Source organism: Fusarium subglutinans (assembly GCF_013396075.1).
Source record: "Fusarium subglutinans strain NRRL 66333 chromosome Unknown NRRL66333_c0000068, whole genome shotgun sequence".
Lineage (NCBI taxonomy): Eukaryota > Fungi > Ascomycota > Sordariomycetes > Hypocreales > Nectriaceae > Fusarium > Fusarium subglutinans.
In genome coordinates this window covers 109,670-124,646 of record NW_023502131.1, presented here as the reverse complement: position 1 = coordinate 124,646, position 14,977 = coordinate 109,670, and the positions used below count along the sequence as shown (strand labels likewise).

Here is a 14,977-nt window from a genome sequence, read left to right as displayed (position 1 = left end):
CAGACTGTCTCAAAGGGAAAACGGGGCGGAGAGGGTGAGTGAGAAGGGAGGGGACTGATGAACAAGGCTTTGGTTGTTTGATTCGCTCAGCCTTGTTCCTCATTTCATGCCCTAGCCCATGACTTTCTCCCTTGCCTCTCGCGTCTCCTCGCCTCGCCTTGCTTGCTTGCTTGCCTCGTGGTCCCAGGATGGCACAGCCATAACTTGTGTAATAAAGCAAGTGCCTCAGGATGTTAAGGGTCCTCATCGCTAACGACGAGAGACATGGGCCCGAAGCTTCATTCAAGCACCCCGGTCTTTTCCATCTGCTCGCTCCTCCAAGCCCCTAGGCCGAAGCCATTGGGCGGCATGGCTTATGGGTCAAGGTCTAGTGCAGACAAATATCGTGGCCGTGGAGGTACGGCACAATGTAAACTTGCAAGCCCAGTCCAAACCAGGAGGAACAAGCGAGAATTAGTACTGGCTATCTCACTGTAACAAATCGGCGCACGTGGTCCACCTGACGTTGAATTTTTCTTTCTTTCTTTCCCATCTTGACGTATCAGGTGTGTGATGGAGCCGACAAAAAGATGTCAGATGCATGTTGACTTCATCCTGACCAGTTGCTATGTTGACTGTGAATCCAGTTCACGATGCTCCTTTCTGTTTGATCTTATCGATTGTAGTTTAGTTCATATCACTGATAGTTTCGTGTGTCTTGCTCGCTTTATGCGGACGAGCAACCATGTCGAATGAAGACTACCTCTACCACCAATATCAAACCCCCTTCCTCTCTCACACCTTACTCGGCACCATGATGGCATTGTGCTCGGGATGCCGCAACTGGAATGTCGGTGGGTCACACATTTCCAGCCATGCCATCCTATCCTGTATCTTGAAGGGCATACATAGATGGACTGAAGGTGCCCTGGTAAGGTGCCCAGTAGCATTTTGATGCGTCGTGTTGCTTTGCCATGGCTTCACTGTGGATGGAAGACGAAGATCGACCGCTACTCTGAGCAAGGTCGAACTGGGGCTTGCCAGGCACTAGGCATGGACAGGACAGGTCAGGTCAGGTCAGGTCAAGGACACAGGCAGGCTAGTGGGACGGCCCTTTCTGGAGCCAGTTTGACAGCCGCCGCCTGCCGCCCATGGCATGGCCAGTTACCATTGCGCCCCTAGTCCATCCCATCAGCATCCATGTCTGGCATCCATGGCGCTGGAGTACGTCCCTTGTCCACGTTACGGTCTTTTGTCGTGGTCCTGCTTTTCTGAGCGAGTGATGGTAAGTTGTGAGAGGGATGGTGATTGCTCGAGTAGCATTCTCATTTCTCCAACTTTCGTATCCAAGCAACAGAGTCGGGATGAGGGATCAACATCTTGGCTGGATCCTGATGGGGACGGTTAGCGCAATCTCCGGAGGGTTCAATCAATGGACATGCAGATGCGGTCACCATTATAAGCTTGCTCCAGATATTTTGTCATTGGGCAGCAAAGGTGTCCATACCTGTTCTACTGTATCAACGTTTGTTTGTCCCTGGTTATTAATCCTGATCAGGGCTGCGATGCGATGCGATGCGACAGATGAATGCATGGATGATGAGCGGGCAGAAGAAGATGCAGAGGTACAGTAGTGAAGGAGGGGGAGAAAAGCTGTGGCGCGCCATAGACGGTCCAATCCGTCTTCCGGGTGTTGTTCCAGTTGGTCAGTTTGATCAAGATCCCTGGCGCCGGGCTTTAGTACATAAGTAGGTAGGCCGAATGAATCTGATGGTGTCTAGCATATGTTTGCTTTGCGGTTGACTTTGACAGAGATGATAGAAGACAACAGTGAGTCGATGATGCAACTAGACAGAAAGGAAGGAGGATGCATCTGATGTCCTGAGGCTACTTCTAGCCCAGCTCAATATGTATTTAACGTACCTACCTTACCTTAGGTAAGGTACCTACCTAGGTAGGCAAGTATATTGCCTCGAGATACCTAGGTAGGTATCGAGTTTGAAGTTTGATGAGAAATTGAAGTAAGGTACCTCTAAGGTAAGGTAGCTCGCGACGACAGCTCTTGCAAAGGTATCTGAATAGATAATCAAGGCAAGTACGACCTGCCTAGGTACCTACCTCATATGCCCACATCGATCTGGACTCACCTGGAAATTCTGAGCTCCGGGTGCCCCTGTATGAAGCAGCTAAGCTTGACCGTAAGCAGACAAAACACACAGAGAAAAAAACGAGGCCTTCCAAGTGGGAAGACGATGACGAGAAAGGATCGCGGCCGCTCGGGAGAGATCTACTACCTACCTAGGTACGATGTATACCTACTCACGCAGTCTCATATCGTCTCATCTCATGACAGAAGTATCATGCCGGTGCGCTAACTTAGCATCCAATGTCATCCGCCCGGTGTAGAAACTCGCGTATGAGTGGCCGAAACCAACCAATCGCTCTGCGATTCTCTGCTTTGATATCGATATTAATCGTGTGCCTCGCATAGTGTTTGGTCAAATATTTGCTAGTCAGGCGCTGTCAGGGGTCGTTTATTCAGTCAATCAATCAATTGATGCTCTCTCAGGGGTGTTCCTTGTTGTTGTAGGTTGAGGATGAATGGACTCTTCCTAGGCGCCATCCCATCTACCCCTTGTGTTTAGATTTAGATCTCATCAACGCTGCAGTTGTTCTTCACATGATGATGCTCATAATCCTTTCACATATGTTGATGCCGCAGGTAACTATTAGACTTAATGTTGTGCTTTTATAGCGGATTCAACCTTATCTCATATCCGCAGTAGGCTGTACACATTCAGCATACCTACCTTAGTACTTATCTACTAAGGCAGACCACACTCCATATTTTATTGAATGAAATTTGAATGACACAGGCACTTGCGGGGAAAACATGGCTCACAAAGCTTGTATCTCGTTATATTTTAGCTATTGAATGAAAAGAAGAAGAAAAGGTTCAAAGACGAATGACTTCCCCTGTTCTGCAGCCACTCTACCTGTTGCTGGTGTGATGTGGTGATGGATGTGACTTTTCTAGTGCACTACCTTAGGTACCTCATCACCAACCTTAAGAACCTAGGTGCCTTAGTTTATTGTGGAGATGACCTAGCAAGAAGAGACTGTCGACTGTTGGTTTACTGCTCAACTCCCCCTGGCCCTTTGCTCACCCGCTAACCCTGTTTAAGTCTGGTGTAGGCTTCGGGACGTTTTTCTCGCCAAAGAGGCTTGAGCTCTCCACCTTTCACGAATCGTCTCTTACCGCCGCCATCAAGAAAGGCTAAGGGTCGGGTGCAGAACTAAGTTCCCTTAATCAGTACGAAGTAAGCTAGCTAGGGTGTGGACGGAACGGAGCGCATGTTTGATGCTCTACTGTAGGTAGGTGTAGGTGTACAGTACATGAATTACCTTGGTACCTATCCCTCTGATGCTACTCCATACCTCCTCTCTCTCTCTCTCTCTCTCTCTCTCCACAGTCAACATCATTCTGTAAGCACCCTTAGTAGATACCAGGTACCTACCTACCTACTTACTTTACCTTGGCTGGTTCAGGTACAGCTAATCGCCTTGGCAACTGATGGTCGGTTTCACTTGTCTCGATAAAGACGAACAATCTCCTAAGAAATGCCCTAAAAGTCAACCGCTCTTTTTCTCTCTGTCTCGACTTTAAGCGCCGTGAAAGAATCTACGCATAACCTGATTCGTAGGCCTCAAACCCCTGCGTCTGCGTCTGCATCTATAGCTGCAGCTGCAGCTGCATATCCCACGCTTCTGCTGGGCAATCCGGTCGCAGATCAAGAGGCCCTCGGCTATGCAGGTCGAACCACTCCCAACTGCATCCCATTCCCGCTCTGCTTCTGCTCGTTGACATCAGATGGTGGCGTTTTGTCCATTCGAATGTCACCGTTACCGCGATTATACCCGTCAATTGTCCTGTTGCTGCTGTAGCAATAGCTTCCAATTCGGCTGGGTCTCGCCCCCAGGAGCAGTGCTTATTTATTATCTGTCAGCTCTCTCATGTTACGACAATCGGTATCATAAACCTTGCTCGGGTTTGTTCTTGGAAATATCTCCGCTCGGTCAAGCCTTTGTGCATTTCAGCCGCCTGGATGAATGGCAACGCGCCAAGATATTGTAACCTGCCATCAATTGATGATGACTGACTGGACTTTTATCATCGAGAATCATTCATTTTGTTTCATCTTTCGAGCAACCCGATTGTAATTCCTTATGTACTGAACAGCCAGCAGTAGCAACTGCCGGGCTTACTTGTGGTTGCGTGATACCCAACGTTGCTTTTTCTTTCATCCCGGAAAACTAACCCGGACATAGGCTTTCGTATAAAATCCACGTCCGTAGTTACTCCGTTCCGTGTTGCTCTCCATCTTCATCTTAAATCTCGCCCTTCCTTGTTCATCGTCGTTTGCCGCTCACCCAAATTTCTCTCTCCCCTGCTCTAGACCCATCAGCTTACCCTGTAAGTGTGCACGCCACTTCTGACTTCCCCCGGAAACTATTGTGCCGATCATTATCGTGCCTGGTCGAGCCAAGTCGATACTTCTTGTCAACCAGACGTGCTCGTAGCCGTGCATCCATTGTCAGCCCTGTTCATATTGAACATTTGTGCTGCTGCTGCTGCTGCTGCTGTTATTGTTGTCGTAGTAGTAATCAGCATCCCATCCATCCCACTCAGGGCTCCCCTGGTCTGTGAAGATTCCTCCTCTCTCTCCGTCAGCCACTCGGAGCTAAATCAGAGTTGCAAACTGGTGGCTTGCTAGCATGGCTGCAGTAACAATCTGATGCGAAGCGGCGGTCCAAGCTATCTGGCAATGTCTCGCTCGCTCACCAAGCCTCTGGCGTTGCCGCGGGATCATCCCCTTCAATCTCTCCAAGGTTTCTCTTCATCGTTTGACAATGGTTACTGTTACAATGGTTAGCGTTGCTATGAGCTTGGTACAATACAACCCTAGCTGCCTTGATGCAACGGATCAGACTGAGACTGGGATCATGGGCGCCCTGGCTCATCAACGAAGCAAGATCCCGACTGCATCGGGTAGATCAAGCTCACTGCGGCCTAACTAAGTACTCGTCTCCCCCATTCTCAATCTGTGTTTAGGCTGCTGCCAGGGCCGAGGGTCGCTGTCGGAGACTCCGGGGGTAACCTACCAACATCCTCATCACACAGTTCGTGAGCCAGGCCAACGCGTTGAGGCTGATGCTTGACTGACTTGCCATAAACGATGGCCGTCTTGAACACTTCCGTAATGCTTCGGTGAATGGCGTTACACTATTTGGTAGCTCGATTAGCAATCCGAGATTCCTAATTTGGATTTTGGACATGAGGCTTCGCAGGGGACGGCCAAAAGGGCGCCCGCCACATGGAACTGATCTGACTTACAAAATCTTCAACAGTGCAGCGCGTAGATCGGAGCACGACAGGCTGAGAGTAATCAGGCTGCTTCCCCTTGGGCTTTGTGTACACACGGACAAGGTTTAGCTTGTCCCACATGGCCTCCATCAGCTCATCAATGTTCCATCCATGCTCGGAACTGATGGGGACAGCATTAGGAATTCGATAGAGAAGGTCAAGCTCCTCAATGCTGATGGAATCAATCTTGTTCAGACAGTAGACAACTGGAATATAACTGACGAGTTGCACCGATCGTTAGCAAACTAAACTTATCTCGACTTTGAAAGCAGCTGTGTTTGCCACACTTCTATGCTTCAGCCTTACCTTCTGCTCTTTGCCTCAAGAACGTCGATCAGGTCATCAACGGTAGCGTCACACCGGATTGTAATGTCCGCAGAATTGATGCGATATTCGCTCATGACAGCCTTAATCTCGCCGTGGTCGATATGCGTCAGGGGCACGGTGCTGGTGATATTGAGGCCACCCTTGTCCTTCTTCCTGAAGGTGATGTTGGGGGGTTCCTTATTGATGCGGATCCCGAAACCCTCGAGTTCCGCCTCAATCACCCGCTTATCCGTCAGAGGCTTATTGACATCCAGCACAATGAAGATCAGATGGCATGTCTTAGCGACGGCGATGACTTGTCGACCTCGACCTCGACCATCCTTGGCACCCTCAATGATACCGGGAAGGTCAATAATCTGCAAGGGGGCACCTGGAGAAATCCATGTCAGCCACAATGTTTGACACACAAAGGAGCCGCCTTCTGATGATGATGGTGGTGGTGGTGGTGGTGGTGGTGATGGAGGAACTGGAGATTGGGCATCAAGCCGAGGACAAGAAAATAGCCGCGCCGCACCGCATCCGTTGATCGAAGTGGAGGTGGAGATAGAGAAGGCGAGGGGTGAGGGATATCACAGACGACTAACCGTTATAGACAACTTGACCAGGCACAGAGGTCAATGTGGTGAATTCGTAAGCGGCAGCCTCCGAGTGTTGGCCTGTGAGTCTGCTCATGAGCGTACTCTTGCCCACCGAAGGGAAGCCGATGAAGCCAATACTGGCTACGCCTGTTCTGGCCACATCGAAACCAGCACCTCCACCACCACCTCCGCCACTGGGAGTCAACAGTTCGCGCTTCAGCTTGGCCAGCTTGGCCTTAAGCTGACCCAAATGGTACGAAGTCGCCTTGTTCTTCTGGGTTTTGGCCATCTGGTTACACATGTCAGAGCTGATCCCGGCTATCTATACGATAAAGAGTCCCTATCGTGGGGTTCCGACAATAGTCTTCTCCGATAGCATCATTTAGGGAGAGGTTCGATTGGAATATCACGTACTTCGGCCTCAATATCTTTGATCTGTTAGGGGAACCGGGGTTAGCCAAACCGTGGCAGAAATGGTCTTTTTGGAGGGAAAGCTACATACCTTGTCCACGGTAGTCGCCATGATTACGGTTGCGGCTTCGGTTGGAGAAGCTGTCTTGAGTCGATGTTCGGTTGTTGTCTGGCCTCAGATCTTGGGTTCGTGGCCCAATTCGTGGTGTAAAAGCACTTTTGGTGATAAATTGCAAAGAAAGTTGAAAATGGCGGGGCACGACAGAAAAACCTGCTCCACACCTACGTCAGCCAGTTTGGCTCTCTTACAGCCAATCAGATAATTGATTTACTACCAGTTTGTCTCCACCATTTACGTTGAACGCTCAGGTCAATCCCGTGTCAATCGGTTATTCTCACAAAAAGATGGTTTTTGGTGTTTTTAAAATGTTTCGTTAATTGTTGCGTACAGCCTGTCAGATGCAGTGACCAGAGTCTGTCTGCCAACAGGACAAGACAAGACAAGACTTTACCCCGAGCATCCCTCCCCTTGCTTCTCTATAAAGATATCAGTCATGCTTCATTCATAACAGCAACAATGCAATACACCTTGCACACCTCCCAACGTCATTTGCTAATCTTTCAAGGACAATCATCCAACCGACCGCTGGCCAACTCTTCGCGCAATAGGCCTGTATAATATTCCGATCCAATGCTCATGAGGAAACCTTTACCATCTAGCAACCATCCGCAGTTATTGTGAAAAGTAATAATCCATACCATAGCCCTGCACTGTATCTGCGCCACCCATGATCATTATGCTAACAAAGAAAACTCGGCGCAATAATGTAACAAAGTATGTTCAGCTGCTTGTTGGAGACATTAACTGTCAGTGGGCTGAGTTTCCGTTTGTGTTCCCGTTGATGCCGTTTACAAGAGTCTCGTGCCCAGCATTCGATATGGTCAAGCTTTCTGAAGTCGACCCAGGCGTCAAAGCTTTGATCATCCCATTCATAGGAGGTCCTCCCGATGCCATTGATTTCTGGCTCATTGGTGATGAATGAATGCCATTAACGAGAGGCGGGCTAGCGTGGCCGTTGATGAGATGCTCTAGACCTTGTTCTAGGCATATTCTAGGATAATCTGGGTCGTCTGGCAACACTTGCACCAGTCCGCGTCGAGGAACTCTCTTGTCGAGGAAAGGTGTACTGCTTGTTTGTGCGAGTTGGGGTTTATCCTCGCCAACGAAAGCGCCATTGTGATAATACTTGCATCGTGGAGCAAGTCTGTTGTACCGAGCAGAATCCGGATCCTGCTTCCACTTCTGACATGTTCCCCATCCCCTGCTTTGTGCTTCTGTCTCCAGAAGTTCCCGGTATTCAACTTCGAGACGAATATGACGAAGATGTGGTATGTTAGGGACAGTATACATAAGATCCGACACCTGTGTCATGTTAGCTTTTCGCATTTTCGTATATTTGAGTGGCTGGTAGTCACCTTAACAAAGAACATGTCCATGTTGAGAAATTTCTCCCAAGCCTCTGCTTTTAGTCGTTGTTTTGTCCCATAACTGAATTCGGAGGGATCCTCATCACCGTAATACTCGGGGAGTTGTCGACCGAGATCCCACAGCTTGTCATCGAGAAGAGAGTAAAGACGCCATTCAACACGCCACAATGACAACTTTGCTAGGTCGGTTACAGGAGCCCGTTCCCATGCAGTATCTAGGAAAATAATCAGTGGCTACCTCAACAAAACTGATAAATGAACTTACACCGAGAAAGGTCAAGATCCTTCTCGCCAAGAAGGAGAGCTGCATGTGTGTTAAGTACCCACTGCTCACGACCTTCGACTGTGCCGTTAGCTCCGTGTCGAATCGTGTCGTATCGGCAGCCTTGAATCCGCTTGAATTTCTCGGCAAGGACCGGAAGCTTGGGGTTTGAACATGTGTCGAGCCACCGTAGGAGGGGAGGCAGTTTGTCGAGGCGGATGCGTTCCTGCTCCTCACGGAATCGTCGCTGTTCAGCTTCGCGTGCCGCTCGTTTGCGTTCCATATCTTCACGATGCGCACGTTCTCGTCGCTCACGTTCTTTGCGTTCCTCTTCCTCGCGTTGACGGCGAGCTTCCTCGGCCGCTTCTCGTTCGAGTTGCTCACGGTGCAGCCTCTCCTCCTCCTCTCGCTGTTTCTGCTCCTCCTCCTCCTTCTTCTTTCGCTCTTGTTCGATACGTTGCTTTTCTGCCTCTTCTCGACGCGCCTTCTCCTCGGCTTCACGCCGTTGCTTCTTCTCCTCCTCCTCTCGTCGCTGGCGTTCTTCTTCTTCTTCCTTGCGTTTGCGCTCGGCTTCACGCTCCTCTAGTTCCTTTTGCAGTCTCTCCTCTTCGGCAGCCTCCTCCTTTCGCTTCCTGTCCTCTTCCTCTTCTCGCTTCCTGTCCTCTTCCTCTTCACGCTTCCTCGCGGCTTCAGCTTCAACTCGCTTGCGTTCTTCTTCTTTCTTGCGTGCTTCATGCTTCTTCCGAAGCTCGTCCTTCTTCTTGGCTTCCTCGTCGGCTTGCCTTTGCTTCTCTTGTTCGGCTTCCTTAGCTCGAGCCGCTTGCAGTTCCGACTCGGACACGGCCTTGATAGAATCAGCGTCTTTCATCTCCACGTCAGTCTCCTCTGACTTGACATGAATCTGTTTTTCGACACTACTGGCTCGGTCGGTGTCTGCACGCTTTTCGCGCTTCTCCTCGTCGTGCTTTTTATGACTGGGTTTTGAGGATGATTTGGAAGAGTCATGAAGATTGCTGGATTTTCGAGGTCTCTCATCAGATGACAAAGCTTGTTTAGGCCTTTTATCCCTTGTCTCACTATCAAGTCGTCGTCGTTTGGGTGGAACCTCGCTATCATCCTTGTCGCCATTACTGGGTCGGTCAGGTGTGATGCTGGCACGATGTCTCTTAGTCGACCCATCGCCAGACACCGACAAGCGATCCCGGGATTCGTCTCTTTTGAGAGCCTTGGTACGATCATGGTACTTTTCGGATAGTTTCTCGACTCTGTTCTTTTCGTGCTTATCGTGTTTGTCACCTGACTCCTCGTGCCTCGACTCATGGGGGCTACTTGGGTGATCTTTGAAAGATGAAGCGTTCGAAGCCATACTGGCGCGTCGTTGCCGCTCTCGTTCCCCTCGAAGCTCCCCCTTGGACACAAGCTTCCTCCTCGGCTTATGTGTTTCCCCGTCCGACGATACACCGGCAGCATCTGAATCGGCATGTTTAACTTTAAGCTGTTTCTGAGAGATAGTTGGGGATTGTTCGCGGTCTGAGATATTAACAGACGGGACGGGCTCATCTTTACGGGGTCGTCCTGGGCCACGCTTTGAACTCTCGTCTCCCTGGTTTGTAACCGAATTGGACCTTCGTTTTTCTTTGGGGCTGGTAAGCTTGGCGGTGGTCGACTTCTTCTTTGGCTCGGGACTAGAGAGGCTCCTTTTATGTTGTCGGGCCTCCTCCTTTGCTCGTCGGGCACGCAAAGCTTCATCTTGTTGTTCCTGGCGAGAATTTGTCTTCTTTCCGCTCCTCTTAAATTCATCGTATGCGTTCTTCAGCATATGCTCTTCGTCCTTCCAGTTTGGACCTGCCCGGTGTCGGGCAATCTCGTAGTATGTTTCTCCTCTGTACCTTCGTGTGGGATCGAATCCAGCTTGTTCCAAAAGTAACTCTATGACTTTGATATTCTCTTGCCCGATTGCTGCTAGTATAGGCGTCGCGAATTCGGGCTGAGCGTTATGAATCGGCCGAGGATCAGGATTAGCGCCTCCAAGGCCTAGGAGCAGCTGAATCACCAAGTCATGGCCACCTCGAGCCGCGGCAACCATGGCAGCAGGGTCATTATACCCTTCCTTGACCTGCAAGATGCGTGCGACAGTTTCCTCATCCCCTCGCCCCGCAGCCTGTCGAAGTGTCTTATCATCGAGGGGCATATACAATAGATCGTTTCTCGTCTTTGTTGCCCGCACAGTTGCTGCTCTTCGACTTGTTCCGGAATTTGTGGCGGGGGAACGGCGCGGGCTATCTGGCGCATGCGAGTCCCTCGTATCTTGATCTTGGTGGGAGTGATGCTCTTCTGAGGTGCGCCTCCGGTCTCCTGCTCGCTTCCTTGCAGCCATGAGTGCGGCTCGAATCTCCTCGGCGTTATCTGTTTCGTCGCTCACCCGATCGATTGGCTCTTCCCCGTTCACGTTGGCCTTTCTGGGGTTGACGCCTGCGTCTAGTAACAACTTGACAACGCCCAGATGGCCGTTGTCGACCGCATCGAGAAGTGGTGTGTCCTTGTCGTAATTGACACAATCCAAATTGCATCCAGCGTCGATCAGAAGTTTGACGATGTCTTCGCATCCATTAATTGCTGCAATCTGAAGAGGTGTGTTTCCCGCGTAGTCGGCCACGTTCAGGTCCTCAGGTCTCTCGGTAAGACGTGTCTTGGCCCCTTCGTACTCTCCTCGAGCACAGGCTCGAGCGAGTAATGTCTGACCGTGGGCATCGAGATGCTTCTTATGAGGAGCCATCCTTGCAGGGGAGGCATTTGTGTCGGCGGCAGGCGTTGCCAGGTTACGTAGTTTAGAACTGCGAGGATGAGGACTACCACTTGCTGATGAGTCGTCAGAGTGATAGTCAGTGGCGTGCAACGGAGGAGGCAGCCGCCTCTTCTTGTGGCCGAGGCCGTTGGAGGAGTAGGCAGGTAACTGGGAGGATGCACTCCTTCGGTGAGATCGAGGCTGTGGTGAGATGGATCGGTTCTGTGAATCATGGTGTGACTTTGCTGAGAGAGGCTTGTGCTCCTTCTGCGGGCGACCTGAATCGATGCTAGCGCTGGTCGTTCGTTGCCGCCTGACTTTGCGGCTCTCGCCTTCATCGTCGGACTCGACTTTGAGACTCTTGCGCTTGTGTGATACCGTATTCTCACCCGATTTCAATTTCTCGCGAATGGACTTGGCGGGTCGGGGATGAGAATGTTCAGTGTCGGAAGACGAATGCGTGTCATCCGCAAATCGGCGACGCTGCTGCTGCCGGTGATGAGGTGGAGACGCTGGTGCAGAGCTCAAGCCACTGGAGGCAGCCGCATCTTTACCCCGTGGCAGCTTCTCGCGTTCAATGTGGGCCGACGAAATGCGCTTCTTCTTGACAGGGTCACCGCGAGCGTGGATTGATGATGAACTCTTTTCAAGCTCTGGACGATAACCAGCAGCCTTGATTGAAGATTTGGGCGCGTCGCCATCGTTATCACCATGGGGATCACCGTCGCTTCTGTCCTCCTGTCTTACCTTCCGAGCCTTTGAAGGGGAATGGCCATCCTTGCCAGGCAATACGATGGTTTCGGCGTCTGAATCGCGGTCTTCCAACGCATCTTGGTCGACAGCAGATGAAGAATTCGCATTTCGTCGTGTGTCTTTATCCTTGTCCTTTTCTTTCTCCTTGTCAACGGGCTCAGAAGGCTTGGGGCTTACTGGCGACGGAGTCGACTTTGAAGTGTCGGGTTTCGAGTCAGGCCGCTGAGGTGTGTCGCCAGCAGGCCTCGTCTGGTCGGACTGGGCAGCATTCTGCGCATCCATGACATTTACCTGCGAGGACGACTAGCGACTACCACCATTCTGGTGATGATGGTAAAGGCAGAAGTTGACGGGGCGATGAACTCGCGCTGGCGTTGATGCCTATGAACTTAGCCAAGTGGAAAAGCAACGGTCGGGCGCGAGAAAGACAAGAACCAAAGAGGCGAATAAGAGCGCAGTCAATCAGCAGGGGCGATATGGGGGCAAAAAATAAAGTAAAATAAAAACAAGGCTACGCGAAAAGGCGAAGGACTGATTCGTCAGGAGCGATTTGGAGTATATAGAAATCGGGCGGTCGGAGGCGTTTAGCAATAGAATATGGTAGGTGAGTAAAGTTGAAGAAGAGAGAGAGCGAGCGAGCGAGTGAGTGAGTGAGTGGTTGGTTTCGGATTGGAGATAGAATTGGGATTGGGAGTGGAGGCTCAGCTCAGGTTGGTTAGATTAAGCCCGGTTGAGTTTAAGTCCAATAGAAGTTGAGTTCGGTATCCGTCGATTTAGAAGGGGAGATCGATAATGAATTGTAGGCATCTAGCCTGGGCTGAGTCTGACCAGAAAGCCTGTCTAGTTATGGGGATAATTACAGTGTAATAATGGTGGTTTTGGGAGAATGATGATGGTCCACGGCGTCTTTGGGCGGGCCTTTTACCCAAATTGAGATTGAAACGAGGCGGGAGGATGAGTGCGAAGTGGAAGAGAAGAGTGGAAGAATTGGATTTGGAAACTCCAAAGCAAATGCCCGAGCAAGGCTCCTGGTCTCGAAGATGAAACATGATTGGCTGAGTCTCACTTCGTACTGTCTTTTAGTCTCATCCGGTTAGACATAGAGACCCAGGCCGCAATTTGAACTAGCACAGCTAAGAAGAAACGACTGGCTTTATTTAATTTGAGCAAGACAGAAAATAGATGCGCTTTTCTTTTGGACCGTGTGACATGTATATTGAGTCTGTGCGTAGTGCAACAAGAAGTACCTAACTCTATTGTTCTCTCAAGTTACTAAGGTCAGAACATTGGCACCCATAACAGTATCCGTACTTGTGCCATCTACTCCGTACTACATGCAATGAAATCATCCACTAACTACTAACCCGTAAAGGCAAGGAACCAAGGGGATGCAGTAAACCTTAGGACTTCTATCTGAGGTGACAAAAAATCTTAGATAAACTTTGGTTAACTTAGTATGATTTAGTATAGATATAGAGGATCTTAGACTAAGTATTTTTAGCACCTCAATTCATTATCAGAAGTCTTTCTTGCACCCCAGGGAGAACCCAAGGTGAACACCCGTTGTAGTTTAGCTTATCCCCATCCCCCTGCGGCAAGGAACTCCAAGATGACACCTTGATATGATTGACTTACGGATAGGTACCGGTAAAGACTTCTGACGTTAGCTTGCTGAATCAGTAGTGCATAATGTTCAATCCCTCTTCGTAAGTTTACTCGCTCGGAATCGACTGATTGGGGTATAGATTCCTGTGTCTTATTTATGCTACCTACCTTGTTACTATACCTCCAGGCAATCCATATTTTGTTGATACCTATTCAAGGTTCCGTCTATGGAGACTTTACTGAGGCTAGGCTTGGTTTCATCAGTCCCTTTGCCCCATATTTAGCTGTACCGGGATCCCCACTGTCTCTGCCTGGATACGACACTCGAAGCAACTTCAACCACTAACAATTCCCTCCCTCGCTGATCTTGGCCCTAGCACAACATCAAACTCTCGACGTGTGGAATCACAGCTCATCAATGTCAAAGAATCGCGCTTGACCTTTTATGTGCTGTAATGACAAGAAGATCGTGATGGATTCATCAAGCTCTGCCTTCCCAAGCACGGATAAAGACGATGTCTTATTGCCTCCTTCGCTAGAACACGCAAGGATTCAGACTCTGCCTCAGACGGCGTACTATATTCCCAACTTCATAACTGAACAAGAAGAGCAGAACATTCTGGACAAGGTTTGCATTCAGCAATGCAAACAATGGCCGATCACGACTTAACCATCTCTAGATATCAAGCGCTCCCAAACCAAGGTGGAAACAGCTTACAAAACGGCGTCTTCAGACCTGGCCTTCAGATCTCGTCAACAACAAACTCCTTGAAGCTCCCCTCCCTCTGTGGCTTCAAGACCCAGTCATATCCCGTCTGCTCTCGATGCCATCCCAGGACTCCTCACCAGCGAACATATTCGAAAGAAGTCCTCACAAGAAGCCGAACCATGTTCTCATCAATGAGTATCCACCTGGTATTGGTATCATGCCACATAAGTTGAGTTTTCATCAAGTAATACACCCTCTTTCTCTTTCGTACTTATATTATACAGGATGGTGCCGCATACTGGCCAGTTGTAGCCACCGTCAGCCTTGGAGCTAGCTTATGCCTGAACCTGCATCGCAGCAAGGAGGACGGCGCTCTTGATCCCGAACCTGCTTGGAGAATCCTCCAAGAACCCCGTAGTTTACTCATTACAACTGGCGAGTTGTATACCGACTATCTCCATGGGATTGCTGGTATCGAAGAGGATGTTGACTTGAGTGCCGAAACTGTTGCCAACTGGGATCTTCTCCGTTCTCCCGGTGTATACGCCAATGGCCGGAATATTCGTCAAACTCGCACAAGCCTGACTTATCGAGATGTTCTTCAGGTATCAAAAGTCGCGAACAAGCTCGGTATTTTCCTCAAGCGATAAAAGAT

At 49.9% G+C, this 14,977-nt stretch overlaps 3 protein-coding genes across 3 annotated transcripts; 1 reads left to right on the top strand and 2 right to left on the bottom strand.

Moving 5' to 3' along the window:
* Positions 1–4,877: 4,877 nt before the first annotated feature.
* FSUBG_6525 (ribosome-interacting GTPase 1) lies at positions 4,878–6,832 on the bottom strand (the record flags this gene model as incomplete). The annotated part of the gene is made up of 6 exons (XM_036684733.1): positions 4,878–4,897; positions 5,143–5,263; positions 5,375–5,621; positions 5,711–6,197; positions 6,316–6,631; positions 6,812–6,832. The coding sequence occupies 6 exons, from the start codon at positions 6,830–6,832 to the stop codon at positions 4,878–4,880; spliced, it is 1,212 nt and encodes a 403-aa protein (XP_036537960.1).
* Positions 6,833–7,588: 756 nt separating this feature from the next.
* On the bottom strand, positions 7,589–12,290 carry FSUBG_6524 (nasopharyngeal carcinoma susceptibility LZ16; the record flags this gene model as incomplete). Its single annotated transcript, XM_036684732.1, has 3 exons — positions 7,589–8,143; positions 8,197–8,423; positions 8,474–12,290. The coding sequence occupies 3 exons, from the start codon at positions 12,288–12,290 to the stop codon at positions 7,589–7,591; spliced, it is 4,599 nt and encodes a 1,532-aa protein (XP_036537959.1).
* Positions 12,291–14,085: 1,795 nt separating this feature from the next.
* FSUBG_6523 (alkylated DNA repair alkB like 6) lies at positions 14,086–14,972 on the top strand (the record flags this gene model as incomplete). Its single annotated transcript, XM_036684731.1, has 3 exons — positions 14,086–14,241; positions 14,294–14,566; positions 14,607–14,972. The coding sequence occupies 3 exons, from the start codon at positions 14,086–14,088 to the stop codon at positions 14,970–14,972; spliced, it is 795 nt and encodes a 264-aa protein (XP_036537958.1).
* Between the last annotated feature and the right edge of the window lie 5 nt (positions 14,973–14,977).